We start from the raw sequence: 27,892 nt of genomic DNA, 5'->3' as shown, positions 1-27,892 counted from the left end.
AATAATTTAAGTCGTGTTACTTTAAGAACTTCGATTTGCATTGAAGTACCATAGCATCGCAAGTACAGTTACAACAACATTTAAAATAAAAATAAAAAATGAATTACAAATACAAAAATAAATCAAAATATAAATTGCACAAATTTTGAACGACTGTTGAATGCGTAAAGTAGAAAAAAAAACCAACATAGCCCTACAGCGAGTTGTACCTTTTGTTGAGTTTGTTGCTTTTACCGATGTTCAAAGAGATCTGCTTGATACCCACGCAAAGCATGTGGCTGTGGCTTGCCATGACATGTAGCAACATACAGATGGCAATAAAACTCGATTTTTTTTCAGTCATTTTTAGTTAGTTAAAATCTTCAAGCAATAGTCAGAAGCTTGAGTGCAATGAAAAACAAAAAGATTTACTCTGTTTGTATTGTTTTAACCAAAATCTTTGGAGTTTGTAGCAAGGGGCTTCTTTTCTACTTGATATGTTTCTTCATCAGTGCGAGATGATTCTGCATCTAATTCAGGAATTACATGTAATCGCTTTAATTCTTTGTTGCCAGGTTTCGGTGTTTTGTACGACCTGCCCACACATTCTGTAAGGGCTGACCCTTCTCCGTTGTAGGTGACAAAACTGCTTCGCATTTTGGAAATGGACATCCCTATATCTTTGTTACTAGGGATGTCAGATAACGTCTTTTTAACGTTGAAAAAGCAGCAAATACTTTGAATTGATCTCCAAGCTTCCTTGCGAAATTTCTTCACTGTCATGCAGTACAACACAAAATTTAAAGCTGAATTTGAAAGACCGCAAAGTGCCGCTAGAGAGTGAATAACTTGTTCGTCATTGCACTTGTGAGAATGAGCATCGGAACTACTCATCAAAAGGAACGCTTGCGGGAGCCATAACACAATAAAGGTGCAGCATACAGCCAACATCATCACCTGAAAGCAATATAGTTCTTAATGGGAGGCAGATTGCAAATACAACGCAAATAAAGTTTCATGCCAAATGATGTGGTACTTTTACTTGACATGAAACACAAGCAACAGGCTTTCATGTAAATTAAAACTGACAACTTTAAACTGCCTGTATCAATCTTGTTGGCAAGGACCGCGTCACTGGTTTGACAAGTATAATTATGAAACATTTACAAGTATGCCAAACTCCTACTGCAGAACTACGCTTTCGAAGTTTGAAGATGAATTTCTTTTAATCTAATAATCTCACTTTGGTTGAGATTAGATGAATAGTCCGCTTGTAACAAGTTTCGGACCGTGTTTTGAGCCTAGGTATCAGATTGTAGGGCCAAATGACTTTCAAGACGTTAGTTTTCAAACGGTTAAAAACGTAGAAATTGTGAAATATTACCGTAAAAAAGTGAAAAAATAAACATGCAAAATGGAAATTGTTATAATCTTTACCATTGAGAAACGTCAGACTTGTATTAGTCGCTGGTAGGTAGCCTGCACTTCAGTTTACAACAAAATAATTTAAATCTTCAGCTTACCGTAATCCTTCTATGTAATCTCTGTCTGGCTCCACTGAGGGGTGTCGCATTACTAGGGTAATGAAGACAACGAAAAATTACAACATTTAAGAAGATTAAGATAAAGTAAGGGATGAGGAACGCCAGTAGAACGTGGAAAACAATGTTGACCGCGTAGGCGTACTTTTCCGCTATGGTGGCTGTCAATGAACATCCACATATAATCCTGAAAAACAAACAAATGTAACTTTGCTAAACTTTGTGATCAAATGGGCTGAAAGAATATTGAACATTGAGAAACGAATGAGTGAGTAATCTCCAATATGTGCTTTACCTAGCCTACTGTAGTTCTACTAAGCATTTAAGCCATAATCCAGGCAGCAAATCATCCCTTTTAAGACGCTGATTCAACGTCTGCAGATGTTAATAATATACTGTATGTAGTTTCATATAATGAAAAAATGGACTGCATTGTGGTTTGAAAAAAGCGAGATTTTTTCCTTCCGAAAAACTTGAATTGCCGCATGGAATTGTTGATGGTATCCATCCTTGATAGCTCAATTGACAAATGCCCAGCTCTGCAAAAAAAAAAAAACGAAAGAGCATGCAACCATGGTCAGAGTATGGGATGGAATGGAATGGAAGACGTTTTTTCATTTTTCATCCTGAGATTTTCTTCCATTCCATCTCCATTCTATCTTAGAAATCTTCCATTCCATCTCAGAAATCTCTTCCATCTTCACGTTTTGTGATCTCCGCGTTGAATATGCCATAAATAAACCTAAAAACCATAGGCTAAATTTAAGCTAAAAATTTAACAGCAGTATTTTCCTAAGGATTACGTACCGTTTGAATTATTGTTTGAACGCACCGTTCGAATTATTTCAGCAAGCAACGTAATATTTTGCGTGTCTTGATAAAGCGTTAGAAAGGTAATGGTCGAATTGGGATGGAATGATGGAAGATTGTCTTTCATCCCATCAACAAGATCTTCCATTCCTTTCCATCCTTGACATTTTCCATCTTCCATGCTAAAATCTGTCTTCCATTCCATTCCATCTTCCATTCCATTTCATCCTATCCCATTCCCTGACCATGGTTTGCATAATATGGGACAACTTCTCTCGTCAGCGTCATCTAGTGAGTAAAACTATACTGTGACAATAAAAAAATAAAAACAAATTGTACTAAACCAAGATGGAGCAACTGACATTTATCATGTGTTGCGAAATCAGGTTGATTCTATAAATGTTGTTTACAATATTTCGATCACTCATTATCGTTTGCTCTGCTCGGCGCTTTATGTTAATTGTTCTCTCAGTTCGTTTCTTTTGGCTCTCACAGTCTCAGTAAAGCCGTTCTCATGAAAGTTTTCTTTAAATAAAGGGGGTTTGACTTTTTTAAACTCTGATTGATTGAAGCTGTGCTGGTGGCAACAAACTAAATTCTTTATCACGGTTCCGACAAATTGGATGTATATTTAATGTCAACGGCTTTCTTCAATAGTCAAAAATTACCTGCACGTTTGCTTTTGGCATATAGTTGACTGCAGATCTGCATAAAGCGAGAAGCAAATGTAAACAAAGGATTCAATTACTAAACTTCTATTTCAATTTGGTGCCAAAATAAACTAACTAATGAGTTGGGTACAAATTTCATTTGAATTTGATTAATTACTTTGTTGATATTATTGTAAAAGTTTCTCTGAAACACGAAAGTTTATTTCTAAGCTTGGGAATATTTGAGTAGCCTATTGGTCGTATTGGTCGTATTATCCCTAGAAGCTAGAATCGTCAGGCAGAAACTTTCATATTTTGGCCACATAATGAGAAGCAAATCAATGGAAAAAGACATCATGCTTGGTTTGGTGAGCGGAGGAAGAGGAAGGGGGCGCCCGAAAACAAGATGGCTTGACACGATTGTAAATGACAGTGGCATGGGAGTGCATGAATTGAAGGAGGCTGCGTGGGATCGAGATATGTGGAGAAAGATGACGTCTAGAGTGACCGAGAGTCGTAAACGACTGAACGGATGATGATGATGATGATGATTGGTCGTATTAAATTGAATTTAAAAAAAAGGAATGAGCTCAATTGGAACAGACTTGAACTCTTTACAGATACTAATTAAGGAAGTACAGAGTTTCCAGCGAGCTACCTAGCCAGGAAAAGTTGCCGTTTTGCTTTGTTTTAAAATTTAGCGACCACCCAGTCAGTCAGTGCTTTTTTACATTGATTTTTGACAACCGGTGTAGCCTATGTTGATTTAACGTTTGGAGACGTTGGGTCAATGCAAAAACAAGAACTGAATGGCTGGGAAGATAAATGTTTGTAGATTTGTTGCTTTTGAGAAATTCAACAAATGTTCAAAACTATTTTCAAGTAGTTCTTCAGTTCTGAACTTCTCCTTTTTTCATAGGTCGCGATATGTATCCGTGTTACCCAGACCGCTAAATCAGCCATTTTTACATTGCTGCAGACGTTGAATCTATGTAAAAATGACGAATTTGCTGTCTGGGTAGACCCCTTAATAGGTCATGGGTCACACTAACCTTTCTCGCCACAATAAACTAATTGCATGATAATATTTGGCCAGTACCAAAATGGTCATACAAACTGACCATGCTAAGCTAAGTATCCTCAAGCCAAAAACAGCTTTATCATAGATCTTACCTTTTATTGCCAGGATCGTGTGAATTCGTGGAGTTCGTGTCAGAACTGATGTACAGAGCAACTGGGGTGATGGTATTTGTCTTCGTGCTCCAAGCATTCGTAAAATTGTTTACTGATATTTCAGTCGAATTTTGTATAGCAATCCATTGGTTTTCATAAAATCTCTTATCTCCCAGAGAAACTATTGAATCATTGAAGAATTTGGGCAGCTGTTTGGAATATTTCGGTAACTTTCGGTGTTCTTCGTCATTTACGTACAATGGACCAACAGCAAGAAATGGGGTTGCACAAACAAACGACAAGACAAAGACGATGATGGTGATCTAGAATAAATGCGTAGAAATATTTAATATGGGATCATAAAATATTTCATGATTTTTTCTTTGTTTCGCAGTCATGTAACTTCATTCAAGTCATCATTACCGCTTAGTGTGGGCAACTTAGCCGAGTGGTAAAACTCGAAGGACGCCAGTTTGACTCCTGCCGCGAGCATGTGGGACAGGGCTGTTGAGAGGACAATTTGGACCAGGTACCAAGTAGATGCTTCTCGGACAGGCATCCAACCCAGTATGGATTTTACAAAATGTAACTAAGCTTTTAGTGTATAACTTTGCGATGCCGACTGTGCTTTAAGTTTTCTACTTTTATTTCGGAAAATCTCGCTTTAGAATCTCTTAAATTGTTTAATGCGATTGTTACCACATTGCTAGCTGTATGACGCCGTAACACTGACGCGTTCTCTGCTTTTGATTCATCTCTTGCGTCTTATTTGTTGACAAAGCAGGCGATTGAGTGACGACCAAGATAATTGATTCTCAATCCGTCCATCTTTTATCGTCAACATTTTGTTTATCTTACCCTCATTGTTGTGAAAAAAACGATCAATGGACAACTCATTTGTAAGGTTACTCTGCGAGTCAGTTACAACAAGCAACATTTCTTTTATCTTTTTAATAGATATTGTTTTATTTCACGCATACTTGAGCATGTATGCTTGAAATTAAATCTGTTGTCATGAAAATGGATTGCGGAAAAAGCACACGGAATGGATAAAGAGAGTGATAATGCTTTGATAAGAATAATATCACAGCAATACTGAGGTAATTTCTCTCAAACGACCTGAATGCCAACATTCGTTTGCTTTCAATGCTGCTTTATAACTGCGAAATAATAACCAGTGTATTAGTTTGTATTAACAGTGTATTAGTTTTCCAAGATGAGTTCAACGATGAGGTCAGAATAAGATGTTTGGCGGAAGATCCTTACATGTGGACAACGTATTGCTATGGCAAAAACAGCTGTGACATCACTTACAAACAACGGTGTGGAAACAGAGATCAATTGGTAAAAACACAAAATTAAGATTGCTGCGAACTCTCGTTTTCCCAATTGCCACATATGGAGGTGAAATTTGGACATGCAAAAAACGTGACATTAAAAAGTTAAAAAGTTTTGAAATGTGGTGTCACAGGAGGCTATTACGTATCAGCTGGATGGAAAGAAAAACAAATGAATTTGTTTCCCAACAAATAAACGATAAATGGAGTCTGATAAACAACATTAACCTTAGAAAATTGAGATATTTTGGACACATTGCAAGAAGCAACTCGTTGGAAAATTTAATGTTGACTGAGATGGTGCAAGGTAAACGAGCAAAAGGACGACAAAAAATAAAATATTTTGACAATATCAAGCAAATTACAGGAATAAAAAGCATGCCGAAAGCACTAATAAAAGCAAAAGACAGAACAAAATGGAGGCAGTTCATAAGGGAGATCACAGCTGATCAATCTGTTGAAGAAGAAGTATTAGTTTGACATTTTTTTCATGTTTTCAATGCAATCACGTTATATGCAAGATCCAGCACAAGCATTGATCAAAAAAGCCATGGGCCTATAACAAACCCGAAAAGCTGAGGTCAGGGCCGTATGAGCACCATCTCGGGCCCCTCCCGAAATCCACTGGTGGGCCTCTATGTTTAGTGATTGCTCTAAAAAATAGGACCAGAAAGCGTTTAGGACGGCAAACTCTTTCAACGTGGGGAAAAATTTACATTCATCATTTTAGCAAAGAGTAAACAACTTTTAAGATTTTATAGAAAAAAATAATTAATAGGCTATTATGCCGACAATGCAGAAGGAGATTTAGAAAAAAGTTTGGAAAGGACCAAAGTTTTAACAAAGTAAAATTTGTAACATAAATGAACAATGCAATGCAAAACTTAATGTCTAAATAAATGAAACGGAAAGGGGGTGTGGGGAGCTTGTCCAACCAGAAAGTTTTGACAAATATAACCTTGTTTTGGTAACTTTTTAGGTATTTTTAGAAGCAATCTTTTTTTTTTATGAAGATGCACACTTTGTAGCTATGTAACCAAATTCATCAAATTAAATTTAGATTGGGGTAGAAGTTTTGTTTAACATTTAAGCTAGCCTACCATTTCAATTTTTTTTTATTCACAACCACAGAAAGATTTCGTGAACCCCCCTTGGCCGGGGGGTACTGGAGGCGGTTAACACGGCCCTGACTGAGGTGTTTATCAGGATTACTCACTTTTCTAGCAATAGTTGCAACAATCAAGTGATGAATGCGAATGTGCAAGAAAAAAATATATAAAATGCTTTTATTGCTTCACTGCAACGAAAATTTTTATTGTAAGTCACTCATTTTGAAGAAGCTCATTGTTACGGAGCGCGGAAACGTTAGTGAAGCAATAAAAAGGCTTGTATGTTTCTTACTTTTACTTTCACATTCATCAGATAAACATTACAAGTATTGTCAAAGAAATTGACGCGTAAGTCATTTCCATCAGGCCGGTGGGAGAATAATTCGGGCCCTGTACCAATGAGGTCCTCGGGGCCTAGTCAACATATATCCAAAGAATAAGAGGTGGTATTTTCAAGTATCCCTGGCCCCTTGATAAGGTTAGGGGTCCCTAAAATCCTTTTGGGTCCGGGTTCTAAAGTACTTTCTGGACCTTCCCGTCAACAAACTGGTTTTCATGCATGAGTAGCCATGGTAAGATCTGCAATAACTGACTGCACACGTTAAGATTGTTACACTTGAATTCATCAACAGACTTACGACTCGATCGATGATGATGAATGCCACAGACAGAAGCTCCCAGACACAAAATCCTTCATTTTTATATTAATTCAACGTCTGTACACTGTAAAGTTTGTAGATGTTAAATCGATGTAAAAAATAACGGATTTTCCGTCTGGGGTAAAGCATTAGTGACGTTGTCTGTCAGTTTTGTGTTGACATGCTTTGCTTGCGGATGAATTTTTGTTTGTGCGACGTGACTTTAGCAGATGAGGTTCTATACATTTTCTGGTTATTCATTAAGATTCTATACATTTTAATTTATCACAATACAGACTTGTTTTAATGTAAATCTCTTACAATGCAAGTGATAAAAATTTTCTATTTCCTGTTCGTTTGGATACGATTAATCTCGTTTAAGTCGTTGTAGTAACAAGTTGTGAAAGCAACAGCTGCAAAATGTGCATCAAAATAATCGCTTGCATTCTTTCATAATACGAAAATAGATCACAAAGAAAAAGGCGAGACGTTAAATTTATAGTAATATCTATACTAATGTGTGTTTTTATTAATTTATCGCTGTAAGTTATCCATCACAAATATTCGTTGCTTTCAGCACTTTAAAAGATAGTTTCAGTGCGGTCGGAAAGAGATGTAGCGGAGTAGCTACATTGTTACACGAATTGCACAAAAAAACACGTAAATCTTTTGCCTCAATGGTATAAGTGCGAGGTCATTTTTTAGTGTGACCAGACGGAGTGCTGAGCTTACATCTGCAGACCCAGAGGTAAACATTCGATTCACTCCTGACTAAGCCACTAAGTCGGTGGAATTAGGGAGATTTTTGTGCAAAAATGACGCTTTTTGCATAAATTAACATCGTTTATCTTAAAATACTTTTCATAATTTCTGCTTGACCAATGGAAATTTGTTGAAGTGGTCAAAGCAGAGGGCGTGCCATAACAAAGTACTAAATCCATTGTTGGTGGAACATTGTGATAACATAAAAGCATTGTTGTTTAATGAGTGGAAAAAAATACAATTTTAAGATTTGCAATTGCCCAATTAGGTTAATAAATTTCCTTAATGAATAACCAGAATTAGTGGTGCGGTACTGATGAGCCCAGCCTCATGGACGAAGCGCGTCTATCGCTGTCAATTCTTGCTACTATCAGCTGCTGTGAAACAAAACAAAAGTTAACAGTTTTGTTAAATTCGTCTCTTCTTTAAAGAAAATCTATGATTGATATGGTGTGAAAATGTTTCTATTGTTATATTTTCTTGATATTTTGAAAATGAATTTTAGGTCATTAAATTACAGGTTGCTCAGTAAAGAAAAATCAAACAACTTTACCAAATTAAAACAAAAAAAAATCAACAGTTTGCCTTTTTGAGTTTTCATAAAAGAATTCATTTTTTTACAGGTAATCACCCAACTTAAAAACTTTTAACTCAATTTAAAAATACACTTTTCAGCTAAAAGCTGTTGTAAGATTTAGGCAGCTCGTGCAGGTTCCTGCAAACAAGGGATGAGATGGGGTAGAATGGTATGGAAGTTGGAGTGGAATGAAAGGCATATTTTGCGATGGAAGATGGAAACTGTCAAAGATGGAATGGAATGGAAGATTTGGATGATGGGATCGAAGACAGTCTTCCATCATTCCATCATTAACTTTCTATTCTAACACGGTTTAAGACAAAAAAAACTATAAAATAACTTGAGTAAAAGTTGCCGTTTGATTACGTTTCATTAACTAAACTTAATTCGATTCGTATTGAACCAATTCGACTTCTTGTTGCCGGACGATTGTTCGAGAACGAGAAGTCAACAACATTCACATTGAAACAAGCACCCTCATGAGTATCATACTTTCACTTCAGTCATTTAAATGCACTACATCGCTCTTGAATCATTCTGTTTGAGTGAAGACGCTAAGAGTGAAGAAGTGAAGACGCTTGAACAATCAGTCAAACAGTCTGAGAAACAATAACATGATGTGGCAGCATGCAGAGCGCTTTGAAAACCAAAGTGCCAACTGTGATAAGAATAAATCCACCAATCAAGTTTATTTTTAGTATAGTACCGGCATAACTACGGTATATTTGACAAAAGACCGAGACAAATATAGTATGTTGTATCAAACACATAGCCGAACTTTTATCTATATCGAAGCTACACTTTGGAGGCACCGAAAAAAAAACATGCGCTTATTTAAGACAAGGTGTCACCGTAATATAAATAAAACTTAACAATTGTAGAGAGTGAGCTTGTCCCGCTACAAACTCCAAACACACACTGGACAGAAATCACCTCGAAAACAGAACAACATAAACGCAAACTTGGAGTAAAATGATATTCACACGCCAATTAACCAATATACAAATACAGTAGGTTGACTGGGGTTTTAAGGGGTACTTTTGGCCCAGGCCCCGCATAATTTCAGGGACCCATAAAATTACCAAGGGACCAGAGAATTAAAGAAACTCCGCATGTTCTTTGGTTATGGTGCGATTTTCTTGGAAGTGCCTTGATTTGGGGCCCGAGGATCCGTGCTCCAAATCATTCTCTCAACGATCTTGCACAAATATAGGCTTATACAGTGGCGTATGTAGGATATTGTAACGGTGGGCATTCGATTCAATTGACGTATTTTTGACAAAGTAAGAAATTAATATCTATAGCCTGAGATGTTTTCCGGCAGTTGGAAGGGGATGTCCCATTGCTGCCCTTCATAAGTCATTGGGTCTATATGTGTCACGAAATCGTATCAATATGGCATGCTGGGTGTGAGAAAAATTATTGCCAAGGTATTTAAATGCCAATATTGCCAAAAATGACATATTACAAACCTATTATTAAGCAAGTTGTTACCCTTACCTGCACAGCCTTTTTTGAATTGTGCTTTACTTCTCTGTAACGGAAAGGGAAACACACTGCCACGAACCGGTCTATCGCCATGACAACAAGCAGCCACACTGCTGCATTGTGGGAAGCATGCATGAAAAAGCGGTGCCATCGACACAGGTGAACCTCATATATCCAAGAAGGTTGATTGGTTTGATAGATCCAAGAAATTACAGAATATCTGAAACGGGTCGACAACTGTTATTCGATTTTTTGAACACTTTTTCAGAATTACGCTTGTTTTCAGAATAGCCCATAGCCCAACAACCATTATTTGCTAATTTTCATTTCATTTTATGTGTTTTTTGAGTCATTGACTTCTCGAAAATATCAGCTTGATAATCATCATGGTCAATCAAAAACTAATCACCAAAAATGGGGCATTACATTGAAAATGACAGGCCTGGTAAGCGTAGATAATCTTTCTATTAACTATATCAGTTGTGAACTATAATTAAACGTCAATCTGATCTTTTGGTGCACTTGAAGAGTTATGACTTTTTACGGACATTTTAAAAAATAACTAAATTATTTGCTAATTTTATCTGGTCCACTTTGGTCTTATTCCTATGACCGCTGCAACTTTTGAAAGCATTATGCTGATACAGTAATCACATTAGGCATATTTGCAGCTGTTGTATTAGATTTCTCATCAGGCTATATTGTTAATTGAAAGCTGTCCATTTTAAAATTACATTACATTATAAAATGATAGATTACCCAAATGCTTTAGGTTGGACAAGCAAAATCCATTTTGCGTTTCTTTTAAAAAGAAATATCAATACAGTAGCTCCTAAAATCTAATGCTTAAAAAATTTAATGAATGCCAAGTTTAATTCAAACCTAGGCTAAAGGATTGCAATAAATTGTGAACTGACGTCTCCAGAAGATTCTTTTACCATTTCTTTCACCACAATCCAGTTTATTATTTTAATTAAATGTGAAATAAAATGTCGGTTACATTGAGCTTTTGCACAGCTAGTGAAGAGAAGTTTCAAGGTATTTTACAAAAACAACTTTACAGATTGTTTGAAAACGTTTACGATACCAACTCACGATAATTGGGATTTCAATTTGAACTCGTATGAATTTTATTGGATTTTATTTATGTCTGAAAAAGGTAATCGAAGCAAAAATATTTCGAAATTTCAACAATACAGTAGTTCCTGCTTATTAAGCCCAACTTGGGACAGGACGATTTTAGGCTTATTAAACGGGGGATGATTCTCTGCCGCTCCTATACATTCAGTAATTCCGAAGCAGACCAAACTAAGCTTAACAAGCGGGTGGGTTTAACCGTGGGGCTTAACCAGCGGAGTCTACTGTAGGCTAGGCCACATCATTTTGTAACTTAGTGCACTTAATATGGAACGAAACAATTTACCAATTAATTAAGCTCGCGGGTGTTCAGCAGAAAAATGTTTTGTTTCGACATAAAATTTGTTGTGTTGGTTTAGTTTTGTGTTCAAGTTAATTCTTTATGAAGAGTTTCGTTTCTACCAAAAAAATTCGCTTCGTACAACAGCAATTTTTAAATCTAAACGCCACTGCACTTGCAATCCTGCATGGTTCAAATTCATCCCATGCCCAACTTTACAACCAGAGTTCTTTCTTGCAAGCTTCTACAGTTGATTCAGGACTTGTCATTAGCGGGTTAGCGGTTGCAGTTTTAGCTTTAGGCAAGATGGGAAGTAGACTTAGTGCGTTCAGTTTGGGAAGTTACATTAACCTACTGAGTTAAAAGTTAGTAATGTTGTTTGTTTACGCCATAAACTGCAATGCTTCAAATAAAGCCCAACTATGGCCTAACTAACCTATGTCACAACTGTTTCATCTGGGTGCATCGCAATGGGTCGCGTTATGTGAACCAACAAATGTTTTTTGTTTATTTTTTACCTTAAAATTCCAGTAAAAAAAAGCATCCCATTGTCAGCAATTGCCAAAGCTATGATGTAGATTCGATAAGTGTTGGAAAGAATCTTTTTCCGTCTTTGTTTCTTTCCAATCAAAAGAAGGATGGAACAGCAATTTCCTAAAACAGCGAAAAACAGTAAAAACAAAACTAAAACAAATTGTTTTTAGAGTCAGCAGTGAAATAGTTCTCAACTAGTTTGTTATAAAATTCTACAAACGATAAACTTTACGTGATATGCATACTATTGTAGCCTATGCTGTTTATGTAAAAGTAGCCTATTGGATAGCGACTACTTGGTATTTGCATTTACACAAAAGCTAAAGGGGAAATGTCTCCATATCCCTCTCCCAGAAAAAAAGGCCTAAAATGCAGTTTGAAACAATTTTCACATTTCAAATCATAAGGCCTAAAAATTTTCACATTTCAAATCATAAGGCCTAAAATCAAAAGGCCTAAAATGCAGTTTGAAACAATTTTCACATTTCAAATCATAGGATAACTTCTTCAAATACTTGTAGTCTATAGCTTGATTGACAATGTTTGTGAAAATGTTTTTCACAAAAATGTAATTAGAGCAGCACGTTTTCTTCATAAAATACCGATTGTTTTTGTAATATATTAATTGCTCTGTGTGCAATTTTAACAAATTTTAACAACTGCTAAAATGTGCTTTGACAAATTGGCAACATTTTATAGGCCATCTTAGAACTAATCCAAGAACATGTGGAAGTAGGAACCTGATATCGAAGTGCTCAAAAGCTTTTCTACAATGTCCGGCAGACGAAATACAATGGTAGAACATCTTTTTCCGTCTAAACTCTAAATTGTTCTAAGATTACTTTGTCTTTTTGGTGGTTTACACAGCAAGTCAATATTGAGCTCAATGAGCATGAAATATTCATCCGAGTTTTGTTTGTCTGAGTTGTGTTTTCACTGCATGCAGGTGAAATCAAATAAACATACAATAATACCATGCCACTGGACACGTAGACAATTGGGCTCGAGAATCTGTCATTTTATCACCCAACCATTATGTCACGTAACACTATTTATTGCATCAAAATATACTCGCAAATTTTGTAACCTACTTTGTGTTTATTTCAACGTCTTGTGCTGATGGCTCCTTTAGCTACCGTAGTTCAGAATTACCTTTCAACAAGGTAGTTTTGTAGCTATGTCTCAGAATATTGAATCTTTATCAAAAATTGTTTCAACATACAAATAAGTGGCCTATAAGCTCTTAGTAAAAATTTTAAAATACTGTAGTATAAACCTTTTATTTTGGTAGAGTTTTTTTTGTAATAAAGCAATCCTGGTTCGGCTCTCGACTTAAGCTGGTTGTTGAAAACACCGCTCACCTCTAACCAGGGTGTAATAGCCGCCCTACCCTCTCTTTAGCGATTTTTCCACGCTACAACGCTACATTTCTTAGTTACATAAGAGGTGTGTGCAAACATTGATTTATTGATATTTCTATATCAGATATAATGGAATATTTTGATATGGCAAAGGAAAATAAATAATTTAAAACTCTAGGATCCGGACGGGATAAAATATTTGCATATGATAAAAATGTTAATGAAATGAAATGCATGAAATGAATCTTCAGCTTCCATTTGAGCTTTTGTTTTCAGTCAAAAATTAGGTCAGTGAAGTTCAGTTGTGTAAACATTGGGACTTGGGACACCTACATAGTTATTGGGACACCTTCGGAAACACAGCTACACACACTGTGCTACACACTGTGCTACACACACTGCTATAAACACAGCTACACACACTGAATCAGAACTCATACACGTTGTAGGCAATGCCGGTGCCCACTTTTTAGAGCATTTTCCTTTTCAAAAATCTTTACAAATTTGTTCAATCAGAAAACCCAACGAAGGATTATTTGATTTTCATGTTATGATATTGCCTGGTCTGCTGAACTCTATATTTTCTACGCATTTTTACCCCACAAATTTTAATGTAGCTAGAAGTATTAAAATTGAAAATTTTTTGGGTGCTGAAATGTTTTTTCTTTTTATGAAAAGACAAAGTAAACATATCTACATCTTGAAAAAATCTAAGTTTTGCAAAGGTGTCTCTTTTTCCTAAAACAGGAACGTTCAAGTTGTATTGTATAAGTATGTATGCTAATGGTAGGCCTAAACCGATCTTAAGATTCAAATACTACAAAAAGATGCTTTATCATGTCCCCCCCCCGCGCTCAGGTAAGGCACTGCCATTTCAATCGATCAGTGTCTTACTTGCCGTTCAGTAGTGCAGAATGTCTCTACTGATAAATTTAGTGTCTATCATGTGTTGACATACAAGACAGTGACGTAGATACAAAGAAGATTTTAGGGGGGCAAAAGCAACTGTTGGGGAAGCAAGCGTCATTCAGCATGAATTATAATTGTGGTTTTAAAACGTTGTAGCCAAATAGTATTAGAACATATTTGAGAGGGGGAGATGCAATTTTGGGGCCGATCGCTCCTCCCTTAAGCCCCTGGCTACTTCCCTGATACAAGAGTAGTAAAGACAATTCAAAAGTTCCTACCTATCCCACCGATCACGGACAAGCCAACGAATGTCCAGATCAACGTCAATTTCGTCTTCATCGACACCGCTTGACTCTCTGCTGTGATGTCATCAGTGCTGGATGTCGAATCATTTGAGAAGACGTAAGCATCCATGAAGTCAAACCCACGGTTCAAACTATTAGATTTGTCATTTGGTTATAGAGCTCTAACCTGTTATGAAGCAAAATATTACAATTCAAACTTTTTTAAGAACGAAGTAGTTCCTATGAATTACAGTCATAGGTCTGCTACTTCAGGTCACTGTGACTTAAAGTTTGGAAACTTATAGTAAAGAACGTTACAACCTGTGATGAACTGTTAGGTTGCTCTATCTGCTTGTCCTCTGTTCTAAATTTGTTCCGGATTGGGTGTTCATTTCATCATTTAAGTTTATATTTAGAATGGAGTCTTTGAAATCCGATATTTTCTTTAGTCAAAAGCGAGATCCCAAGCAAAACAGGTGCAATCCACAAAGAAAGTTTTAAAATCCATATAATCGTCCCGGTAACCATTTAAAACTCTCACCTTTCATCATAAAATTTATATGAACTGCCAACCACTTGTCAGCCAATCGCCTCTTGGGCTAACTACATAACTAAAGTGACATCAAAAGCAACTTTCTCGGTTCAACAATAAATTCAACTTTCTTATTTAAATACAAAATTTTTCAAAGCGTTTTACTATACAGAAAATTTGTTTTGTTTTACAGTGTTGTATGAAAATTTAATGTGTGTATGACATAAAAGTTTCTCAATTTTCTTGCATGTCTACGTGCTCTGCACGGCAGGAGGTATCAAAGAAAGTTGAATACAACCACCCAAGCGCAGGTCGCTTTGGTTAAAGGTGAACCTCAAATTAAAATATGATTAATATGAAGCGGAAGTTAAAAACTTGTTTGCATTCAAAACCTTCTCATTTTAGATATAAACACCTTTTAAGTCTTGAACTGAACTTAGCAAAGCAAACAAACCGGTCATGGACCAAGCTTCAATCAGTCCATGTTCAATTGAAGTAACATAAACAACGATTTAATATTCTTTCTTGAGTTTGTTTGCAGTAAACAAATAAAATTGAACGATGTAGAAGATAATATTTGAATCACAAATTTGTTTCCTCTCTGGGTGAAGTTCAAAAGACAAAAGGGCGATTTCTTTCACAGGAAAAGAGAAGCGATTTGTCTTATTTTTTAAGTTTTCATTCTGTTTTATTGTTGCAACCTTTGAAAAACTTTCCCACAGAAATTGCTGTCACAGCCTCGTTTGATGTCAGCAACTAAATGAACAACACATATCTACTTTGGATTTACAAACCTACATTTCTTATTTTTTACCACGTTTTAGAACAATCATGAAAGTCTCGAAAACCTTTAGCTTTGGATAGTAAAAGCGCAAAAACTCAACTGCCAAGTACCCAGACAGCAAATCAACCGTTTTTTACATTGATTCAACGTCTGCAGACGTTGAATCAATGTAAAAAACGGTTGATTTGTGGGTAGCAAAAGCAACTGACGTGAAGAAATACAATTGATGTAAGCGTTGTAATACACATCACAATGCTTGAGAGGAAAAACGCGGCGTCAATTTTTTTTCAATACAGCAAATAAGAAAATAATATCGAGGAACCAGAACAGCGCTTGAGAAACATCAGCGTTAATTTCATCACTTAAAGAAAATGAAGTTTTTTTTTAACTAATTAATTACGGTATTTTCAGAAAAACACCAGACTTCACACTCGAATCCGTTTAACTTTGAACTCAAAAAGTCAAAGTATAACGATAGCCTTGAGCAAAACTTAAACCAAGAAATCTAAACCTTCTAATGCAACTCTAACTTCTTTCAAGGTTGAAAGGATACAGAATTAGACTTGTTTTTTTTTTTTTCAGGCGAAATTCTTTGAAACTTTTTCATGAAAGTAAACTCGGTGATTGACAACGCACTTCCATTACAGCTTGTAAAACAATAAAGATTTCATTGATTTTTTATCTGGTGATGTTGTATTCGTGTAAAAGTTGCAAATTTTAGCTAACAAGTTAATTTACATCTTTCAAGCGTTTACCATTACAAGAAATTGTTTGCACGTAAAACACTCGAGCGCTGTTGACAGCCAAAATTACTGACTGCTGACAGCTTCACAACTAAAACCACTACACCAAAACCGTTCACTCAACGTTGTTAAACATCATTAAGACGTTTGTGCAACATTTGATCGCCCTCTGAAAAAACAGCATACTTGTGTTACACAAATCATGACTCCTGATCTAATTTAATGAAGCTTCGGAATTTTTTAACTTCATTAACTAGTTTTAGCAGGTCTGCCCAAAAGTGATGTAATTTTACTTCCACACCACATGATCGCAACTGTAGACATAATCTTGAAGCAGTACACCGTGCCCAAATTCTTAACCTACAAACCAATCATCACACTTCAACATGGAAAAAAAGTTCATTTATTTTTTTCAGTTCATTTAAATTATGAAAACCTAATCTGACTGATTCCGTACTAGATTTACCCAAACAGAACTTGACAACAAATCAATAGAGCGCTGTCGTCACATATTTGTTCTAAGTAGCAATGGATAGCGCAACTTTGGCTCGAAATGTTACGGCTATAGTTGTTAATTTGACGATCAATAAATCGATTCTATCTTAATCAGCTTTGTTAGCGAATACCCCACCTCATCACTACCATCAGCTAATATCGATTTGGAAACTGATCAGAAAACGATAAGAATGTGGCTCGCTACCGGAATTTCAATTCATTAAAAAATGAATTTTCCGATAGAATATTGTTGTATCGAGTTAAAGCGTCGTCGTCTGTGAGGTGTTTCGAGCAGCCGTAAACTAATGTTATAATTTGATCACGAATTTCGAATAATTTTGATCTTGAAATCGTTTCATTAAAATTGTTCCAAATGTTATTCATTGCTATTTTATCAAACACCTCCAAAGAGAACAATTAGTCGTTTTACATTGATTCAACGTCTATAGACTTGCAAAAATGCAAAATGCAAAAATGACCGTTTTGACGACAAGGTCAGCACAACGTGAAAGCATTCACCGCATCGTATTTACACTTCTATGAACAGGAGTGTGGAATTTAATTGTGGAGCTAATCAGAAAATTTCTAGGACTATCGACTCCAGAGGATTATCTGAACTGTAAAGGTCTGAAACCTTCACTGTTGTAACTTTTATCACGAATAGCTTTCTTTTGATTTTATAAATACAAATAATGACGATTTTTCAAATCAATTATTTTTTACATTTACAACGTCTGCAGACGTTAAATCAATGTAAAAACTGACTAATTTTCCGGCTGGAGATGTACCATAAAACCTCGCAAAGTCCACTCGTTGGTGCCTTTTCTGAAAAAAGTTTCGACAGTGCGAACCAAGACGCAAATGCGGTTTTACCTCAGTTGTGAGAGTTGGCGTGGCAGCTACTTTACTTCCACTGCATGAAACACCCTGCAATTTTGTGCTTGTTATAGGCTTAACGCCGTTAAACGTGTTTCGTACAAAAAGAATATCTTATAATCAACACGTGCGTAAATGAACAACCATTAAGTTTAGCACAGAAAATGTCAATGGTTGCCATGGTGACAGAAGTTGCTGACGTCTGCAAGTTGAATTTGTGTTAGGTTGTCAATGGGTTGCATGCCAGCATTGTTAAAAATAAAAGTTTTTGTGTCACACGTCTCGGTTCAGGCAGCATAATTATCCTTTTGTGTCAGCTGTGACAACATCACAGATGTAAACACAAGAAAAGACTAGAAATAACGAAAAAGCTAGTCATTCAATCAGTATTTACGATTTTGGCATGTAAGTATCTTGTCACGACCACCGGGTGCTTTGGGTGGGAATCGAACTTGGCTGCGACTTTTCCTAGAAATAGCTGTGCTGCTGTTCGCAACTTTGATTTGAACTTTACAACAAATTGCCAAGTGTAAAAATTATTATCATTTACCACAAGTTTTCGAGTCAGTGAACGTACATGCCAATAAAATCATCGATGTGCTTTCTGCTAATAGCCTAACTATCACAGAAGAGATGCAATGTACGAAAGTTGCAAAGAGTAGCCTACTTTCTATGTCTGCAAAACTTATATTCAAATGATATTAATATAAATAATTTACTTTCCAATGCTATTAAGTAATATGCTCTGCATGTTACATTCTTAAAACAGTCTTTCTGTGTGTCAATGATGATTCTTAACAGAAGGTAGCACAGATAAGAATATTTGTTACTATATTTGTTATTTCTGGCAATAAAAAGAAACAAAGCAACATGCAGATGTACGTCATTCAATAATTTCACGGGTCATTAAAATTCGACATGACCATTGACCAATATAGTCGACGTCGAAGTACAACCTACCCAGGTAGCAAATCAACCGTTTTTTACATTAACGCAATGTCTGTTGACGTCAATAATGTAATAATACGTAACATATATAATACGTAATATGTCAAATACGTAATCAATGTAAAAATAGTTGATTTGCTGTCTAGGTAATATGACTTGACTTTTTCTAACTCTCCCCTACTTTAAAGTATTTTCAAAACTTCAATTACTACATTTGGTAGTTGTCCATCTATCCGAGTCCTCAGGCTTGAGCGAGCAGTTAATCAGCCATAAGATTTTAAGCCAAAAGTTCAACCCTACTCCAGCAAACAAGCAAAAACAAAGCCACTAGAAAAAGTGGCCAAGAAATCAAACGACAGATTTTTCGACTGAAATCCTAAAGAGCCAAACTCACTACTTTGATTTAGTTTTTGTTATTGTAATTATTTAATTAGTTAGATATTGGTCATCAACTTCTCTATAGAAACAAAAATATACCAGCTCTATAGAAACAAACGACGCACCACTAAACCAGGAAATGAGAAATTTTTTCTTATAAAATTTGCAAGAATACAGATTTGATGATTAATATTGAAGAGCATGGTAGCTAACACGCAGCAAAATCAATTTACCAAGCGTGAATGTTGACCGCATACGACTGTATAGCATTCAATATATACCAGCTAATCAAAGCTAGCCATAAAAAACGAAGTTTAGTATTACTTTTACGAAAAGTGGTCACCTTTTCAAGAATTTGTTTTTCAAATCGTTAATAAGTCAAATTAAATTATTATTATTAATTAACACCAGAACAGGAATTCACACGATATACATTATCTACTACTACAGGTGGTCGCAATGCATAGCCGAGTGGTGAAAGCCACGGTTCGATGCTCGATAGGGCGCCGGCTCGACACCGTTCAAGAACATGTGGTTGTGGACACTTAAAGGCATGACGTTGATTGCTGAGTGGCGCCCCTTCTTGATTTTTCTCATGATTATGAACAGCAAGCTGTTATAAATAGAAATCCTTACGGCCCTTCTTAAGGCTATGATTCTCTAGCTTACACTCATTCTTCTAAGCCAGGGGTCACCAAACTTTTTTCTCTGAGGGCCGGGCCCGGATTGCTGCAAGAGTAACAGCTGCGGGCCAGATGCAAATTGCGAAAAGATATACAACTATTTAGAATCGCGATTGACTTTAATTGAGCACAATAAATAACAAAGTTAGCGGTGGAATAGCAAAGTTGTGATGAAAATCGAAAGGTTGCTGGAAAAGTTATCCCCTGCTGTGATACACTACAGGGCATCGTGCTCTTGAAAAAACATTACATCTTTCAAAATTTGGCCTAGGCTGTCCCCATTTGTGGTAGCCTAATGATAAAAACAGAACACCAACATGTAGGCTGCCTGGTTGAAAATGTACAAATTCAGCATACAACAACGAACTATAAGAACGAAGAATTTTAACAAAGAAGTCTCAAAAATCATTAGCAGGCTGCGTGTAGCTCAACAGCAACGTCAGTCCTTTACAAAAAGTTTGGTAACTTTTTTCCTTAACAGTTGTAGTGCAGCTGTTATTTCCGCAGCACGTGGCGGGCCGGATACAATCAGTTCGCGGGCCGGTTCCGGCCCGCGGGCCGTAGCTTGGTGACCCCTGTTCTAAGCTTTCAAATCAAGCCTACTTTTTCTGTTCAAACCTGAAAAAACAAAAAAAACCTTCCACCAAAAGTCAATCCACGCTGCGTTCTGTCGCAAGGCGAGCAAGAGCGAAATTCGAGTTCCACTTTTGGGATAGCAAATACTTATTTCACATTTAGAAAAGTGAAAGAATTTATCAGAAAAATAGAATGCCACATATACATTTATAATTTTTTTTATAAGGCACAAAATTGAAAACTACAATGTCAAGATTCTATACATTGCAACCCTGAAACTTCTCCTAGAGATAATCAATATTTAAAAATTTAATATCTTAAAGTTAAGGATGTTTTGCAAAATTTATCAGCATAAATAATACATCTCATTAAAGCAATTTAATTCCAATAACAACATAAATAGCCGTTTTTGCCAACCAACCAAACCGTCCATTACGGGCCGTACCACAATTCTTTTACCACGCTGATGCTCACAAAAATACTCCACATGCGTTATTTAACAGCATTGCGTACGGAACTAAACAAATTGTTTTTTCTCACGACTCCGTGCAATCATATCTGGTTAGGTGAATGCAGACTTTAATGCTGAATGTTCTTTTCAAGTAAGCTGTAAGAATATAAGATAAAAGCATGGTCTATATATCATTTTCTTCAGCTTGACGAGAAATGGTCTGTTTCATCGAAATCGACATCTGGCCAATATCAAACCACCTTGACCAAATTAAGTTTACTTTCTAGTTTACGCTAATGCTTTGTCATTGTTGTCTTCAAACTTCTGCATTGAAATTGCAAAGATAACAGGTTAAACTTCCTTGTGACTGCAATCGGTGAAAGTCTGACGATTTTCTTTTCCTCAAAACGTCATAATTGCCCAGTTCCAAGAGTTTGTACGAGATCGAAACAAATGAAATATTTTCTTGAGAAGTGAAATTTCATCGTGTTTTTCATAACTTTGCATTTTATTTCAAATTTAACTGAGTAGAAATTAGACTTCAAAATGAACTTATGAAGTACATGCTCGGTTACGAACTATACTTCAAATACAACATCTTGCTACAAGTACCGATATAGGAGGCAGGAATCTAATCCATTTGCTGCTTTGAAGACAATTTTTTTAAAGGTTTAAGGTTTAAACTTTTAAAGTTTAAAGTTTAAGGTTTTCAGGTTTAAAGGTTTAAAGGTAAAACTCGATTTGAAGGGGGATCACACCGGTATCGGCTTAAATTTTCCTCTTAACGGTCATGGCTACTACCTACAGACGTTGAAGCAACGGAAATAAAGAATTTAATTTTTATTTGAGTGCCTTTTACTAACTTTCGCTTATGTGACTCTTCGAATGATCAGAAATCAAATTTAAATCAGACTGACTGGTCAAACATCAAACCAAGCTATAAACGGAATAAATGTAGATTATATTATTTGCGACATGTTGTGATGGTTCAAACTAATTTACAGCAGACAATTACATTCCAGCAAACAATAATAACAGGTTATTTTGCATCAAATCAACATTTGCACGAGTTAACTCAATGCAAAAATACGCATTTTTCTATTTGAAACTTAGCTTTCAAAGTATGCACTAAATAGTTAAATACTAAATACTACACAGTGTTATTCAATCCAAATCAAGTTGTACACTTTTACTATTATTGACTCAAGAAAGTTAGTGAATAAGTATTTTGACTCAAAGAACAATTTCAACACGTTAAGGGTCACTGGATATTTCTTTGTAGTTGGTCACGCTTTCTACTGATCAGGCACCAGATGCTTGTATCGCCGCAACTTTTGTTGAACATGAAAATACAGAATTGTGTCACGCTTTATATGGGTTCAACTGCAAGGAAATAAACTATAGCCTACCAGAAAGCCTGTAAATCGTGTAGTGTACAACGTCTTTCTTAATGAATCGTTGGATGGAATTAACCGACACTGTCCAACCCAGCAAATTATTTCTTTCTTATTGATTCAACGTATGCCGACGTTTAATTAATAAAAAGAAATTTGTTAGCGGAGAATATGCTTGCTGGCAGATGGCTTTCACATATGCTTCCTCATACATGGTACATTCTACATACATAATTCTATCTTAGGCTGTCCCTTAAATCCCGTATGATATTGTGTTGCCAGTGTTGTTTGCTTTAACAGATTCCACAAAACTCCATTAACCTTTCTGCATCTACTTTCTCACGATTTAAACGCTTCGCTTCACATAGGAAATGTTTCAGTCAATACACGCTGAACACACTTCATCTTCTGTTGTCAAACTGATGTCATCCTATAGCACATACATGTCATGTAAAGGTCGTCAGTACACGTCTCGTCAGTTAGTACACGTCTCGTCAGTACACATCTTGTCAGTACACGTCTCGTCAGTACACGTCTCGTCAGTACACGTCTCCTCAGTACACGTCTCGTCAGTATACACGTCTCATCAGTATACACGTCTCATCAGTACACGTCTCGTCAGTACTAAGTGCAACGACGCGACGCTCGAAAAGACGTCGGTTCGACACCGTTCCAAAGCACGCGGCTGTGTGTCGGCAAGACATGGCACTTCATAACATGCCAAAATAATGGGAGCCCCTGACTCTATGACCATACGTCCCTTTTTCTGCTTCCAGTTGTCTGTTGTGTTGCATTTGTAATAACAGTGTATTGTAAGTTGTCCCAATGATTTTACAAGTGTAAATCGAACGTTTTTTTCAGTTTGATGATGCTGGTTGTTGCGGTAATAGCGTTTTGTTAGAAACTTTTGAAACGCAGTTCCCTAGTCATGTGCATATGACGAAACGGCAAAAATCAATCTAATGAGAGCTCCTGTTCGAGATTCGAGAAGCGCGGTATCAACACCAATCGAGAGCAAGTATCTGAACTGTGGAAAGTTAAAGACATGTCTTGCAGTGGACACGGGAATTATTGGGCATCAACTTAGATCAGTTGACGATTTGTCTGAAGATTCAAACTTACATTGATTTAATTGCAAGATTAATGGTTCGAAAGCAAAAAAATGATGTTAGTTTGCGTTTAATCAACGGCATCTTTAACATGGATGCACAGAAAAGGAGGATTGATTTCTTTAAAACTTCCACTGAACATGAAGCCAGTTCAAAGACTTCTAAGTCGCGTAAACCGTAAATGAACGAGACACAACAGAATTAAACATCAATTTAACTGGTGTTTCAATTTAGCAATGATTTGATTTGTTGCTGATTGCGAAGAAGTAGTCTCTAAGTGCTCTGATGTATGGTGAAGCTTTGAAAGAGAAAGATATTTTCCGCATCTATAAACAAATAATGAATAACGTAATAAATGGGTTAAATTAGCCTACATTATGTAAACTATGACAGTGCCAACAACGTGGGAATAAATAAATTCACTTGTAACTTACAATTCTCTGGAGAAGTATTAATAACATTTTGTTGATATTTTGCTGCATCTGGTCCAATTCTGAAATAAACTATCATCAAGTCGTCTTTCTGACATACCAGTTGTAAAATCACGTCTTGCTTACAGCCGAATTACCTTGGATGTTATCTGCGTTTTAATCAATTTGTGAATGCTATATTTGGCTATGACTTTATCAGTCAAGCTTTTACTGAGAATGATTTTAAAGCAAGAAACTGCGCTGACTTGAGAAGAAAAATCTGTTTTTCTTCGCGCAGGCATGTGATTTAAAATGCAGGTTAGAACCCAGTTAGAAAAATTGGTTTGTTATATTGGTTTACCGTTTACCTACAGACGTTGACATATAAAAAGAAGCAATTTGGCAACTTTTATTTTAACTAGTCTTCAAAATTCGGAAAGGTTTAAGAAAGAAATTGTTATCAATGATCAGCCATCAAAATCTGGTAAAACCTTAAAGCAAAAAATGAGAAAATGAAATGATTTATTTAAATGTAAATTCCGTACAATTTTTTTCCAAATGACCACAACGATTTTTTCTTTCTCTGTGCAGTAGACTAGAAATGTCTTTGGCGCATCTCGAGCAAGCCCTGACCATTGTCATCATAAAGAGTATGTCACAAAGTAACAAAGGGTAGCCAGTGGTTAGCACAGGGCCGTTGACAGGATTTCTCGGGCCCGGTACCAATTTATTTTCGGGCCCCCTTCGGCCTTCATCGACTATGTTATGAAAATAAAGGTTGTTTACAAACTTTTATTGATGTCATTTAAGCATGGTCATTTAACAAATCTTGCGCAATCTTAAAATTTCTTCAACCGCAAAACTTACTATCTCTATCTAGCGGCTGCTTTTTTGAACTTTTATTTGTCACATGGCGCTAGAGTATTCTAGGCTCACCAGAAGAGAATTTACAGCAAAGGTAGTGCAGACAGTCAGAAAGTTTTCAATTTGATTTGGGAAAGGTGTTTGGGCCTCGATCAAACATTTGCTGATTGCTGCAATCTGAAAAGCGGTTTTGTGCAGTTTTTAGTGCAGTGCAATGCAATTTTTAGTGCAGAAACAGGGATAGCAATCTTCTTACCTGTGCCATTTCAGTTTGAGTTTAAACAAATATTACCGGTAACCTGTTTATGTTGAAATTCGTGTTTCGGGTAATATTCATGGTTAGGGAAATCACTATACTAGACTAAACTAAATTCTTACTTTACTGTTTGGTGGCTGAAGTGGCTATTTGACCACCAGAAAGCTGAAGTAAAGTGCTGTGTTAAGCCCTTTGTGGGCCCCCGGGGCCAAAATAATTTTGAGCCCCTTATTGGCAAGCAGACTTATGATAATGTAGTGTGTATGTTAACTGCACTGATATGGAAAGGTGGTTCACTTCACTAGACTTTTTCACCAGTTGAGAAAACAATACAAATGTAAATAAGAGCAAACACAGGTCTATCAAGTCATAGCTACACCTTTGCTTGCAATGAAAGCCAAAAGTGTTAACGATTTCCAAACATACTGGCAACGGTCATGAAGCGTATGGGTCATTCAACCCAGATCTTATATCACACAGTAGAAGCTGGTATCAAAATTTGACATGCTTATCACATTGAGTTCATACAATTTTTTACATCGGACAAGACTTGACAAAATTATGAGAATTTTAAATTGGTTACCTACATTTAGAAGCAATTTTTTCCAAAAATTACAATTGGCATTTGAAATTTCACTAACCTATTATTTTTAAATGTATAGCCATAACATAGCAAAACAGTTTAGAAGTGCAAAAAAAAGTGAATTCACAAATGCTTTAACAAACAACATTTTAACACTTTCACCAAGTGGTAATTATGTTTTGCCTTATAGGATCGCCGAGGTGGAGGCTGACTTGGTGACCTCATAAGGTCTTTCGCTTCTTTCCTATCTCACTTTTATGTAATGTACCAGTGCATTTGATGTGATATTTTGTGAAAAAAAATAAACCAGTGATTGATTGATTAAACCACTCACCTATACAATACTTTCAAAAAGCTAACAAGTTCCCAATCAAAATGCTAACATGAAAACTCAAGTGTACTCAAATGTGCATAATCAGGAACTTAAGTACGATAAAAACAATAGTTTACCAATCTAGTGATATACTTTCAATTCACAACAGAACAGTGTTAATCCATAACAGCACAGAATGGCGTACATGGTTTATTAACTAGGCCTACTCACACAAGATACACTATTATTAGAAACCTGTTGTTAATCATGCTATATTTCACTAAAACATTTTTTTTATTAATTGCTTTATTTTTGGAACATTGTGGTTGTTGAATTTAAGAAGCACAATTATTATGAGCAGTAGTTGCTGTAATCTAACTGTTGAATTAACTTTTCTACATGTAATTATTTTTTCATATGCAAACACCATTGGTCATGCTAAAAACAGTTGTTATTGAAATGGTGCATAAGTGCTGACTTATGTAGACGAAGTTTAATAACTTCATCACATGTTGCAACTACTTCACAGAAATCACAGCATACATAAGAAAATTACTATGATCTTTAACAAAACGGAGCAATATTTACAGTGTAACACTAGTTAATAGGTTTCTAGGTAAGGTCTAACAGCTTCATCACTCACTGACAACTTTGCAGTACTCAGAAAGCCTTCATAGGTTACTGGTGCTTAATGAAATGTTATAATGCTTACTGCACAATACCGGCTAACTACTACCTAGTTAAACTTTTATAACTTCATAAACAATCATCAACCCAGCAGTGTACAGAACACAGCAGAAATATAACTAATAGTAAACACAGGTCTATCAAGTTATAGCTTCATCTTTGCTTGGAATGAAAGAAAGGAAACATAAAGCAGCAACGATTTGAAATCACAAACAAAATACTGGCAACTGTCATAAAATATTTATTATACTGGTATCTAAATGTAATATGCTGGTTACTTAGTGGTTACACTTGCTGATAGCTACCTCTGTAAAGTCAGGGATATTTATAGTTGCGGGATTGTAAATGCTAAAAATGAAATGCTAATCAATCTATGAGAAATGCTATTTTGTTTACTGTTCACAATTTTTTAGCAATAAACAAAATATGACTGCACATTGCACAAATGGAATAGGCTACAAATAAGACAAACATTTTTATGGCCTACAGTTAAAGGCAGGTTAATTGATTATATACCTATTACACTACTCAATGTTCGCTTATTACTTGCTGACCTTTGACTTTGTGAGGTCAGTTTTTGAATTGTTTGTCTTACTTTTGGTGGTCGTTCTTAAGCTTGTGGCCTGCTGATCACTTTATCTGGTTCTTACCACAGCAATTAAAGACATGGGTAAAGATGGCATTAAATGCTTCATGGTTTCTGGTACATTCAAGGTTTAACATTTGGCTCAACATAACTTTTGAAAAAAAAAAACTATGCAAAGACCTTGGAGAAAAACATTCCCTTGTTTGGAACATCTGCAAAACTTTTACAGCACGTCTGCACCATTGCTAATCATAGTAAACGAATGTATTCCAATTGCAATAACGGCAAAGCAAAGTTTGCTACGTTCTGACAAACCTCCATGTTCAGCCATTTCAAAGAATTCCTCTTTGAGAGTTTTGTTTATCTGAAATGTTCAAAGCAAGAATGTCGGTAGTTCAAACAAGACATCTTCTTTATGAAATGCTGAATGAAATCTTGGTACATAGCAAGGTTACACCATTCTAGAACTAGATTACCGGTTGTAAACCAGTAACATTCACTTTGAAGTAAAGCTTAAGAAAACAAAACACCCTGTAAAACCAAAACGTTAAGCTAAAAGTGCAACAGCCTTAATGCAGCTTCTGACACTTCAAAAAATACTTTTACCTTGCAAGTTATACCGGTAGATGTAGAAAAAATATTTTATTGTTAAATG

At 36.0% G+C, this 27,892-nt stretch overlaps 1 protein-coding gene across 1 annotated transcript; it reads right to left on the bottom strand.

Annotated features, from left to right (window-relative positions):
* LOC145775143 (uncharacterized) lies at positions 1 to 27,892 on the bottom strand. The gene is made up of 7 exons (XM_082586372.1): positions 27,553 to 27,892; positions 14,564 to 14,756; positions 12,000 to 12,135; positions 10,077 to 10,284; positions 4,154 to 4,476; positions 1,503 to 1,707; positions 1 to 936 (listed from the first exon to the last, which is right to left on the bottom strand). The coding sequence occupies exons 2-7, from the start codon at positions 14,697 to 14,699 to the stop codon at positions 427 to 429; spliced, it is 1,518 nt and encodes a 505-aa protein (XP_082442498.1). The 5' UTR covers positions 14,700 to 14,756; positions 27,553 to 27,892; the 3' UTR covers positions 1 to 426.

Source organism: Aplidium turbinatum, chromosome 8, assembly GCF_918807975.1.
Source record: "Aplidium turbinatum chromosome 8, kaAplTurb1.1, whole genome shotgun sequence".
Classification (NCBI taxonomy): Eukaryota; Metazoa; Chordata; class Ascidiacea; order Aplousobranchia; family Polyclinidae; genus Aplidium; species Aplidium turbinatum.
This window is presented reverse-complemented; position numbering and strand designations above follow the sequence as displayed.

Coding starts and splice junctions, on each gene's coding strand:
- LOC145775143 (XM_082586372.1), bottom strand. CDS start 14,699: ATGGATGCTTACGTCTTCTCAAATGATTCGACATCCAGCACTGATGAC. Junction 12,136..14,563: donor GTCCGTGATCGGTGGGATAG/GTAGGAACTTTT, acceptor TCGCTGTTTTAG/GAAATTGCTGTTCCATCCTT. Junction 4,477..10,076: donor ATTCAAAAAAGGCTGTGCAG/GTAAGGGTAACA, acceptor CATTTATTCTAG/ATCACCATCATCGTCTTTGT.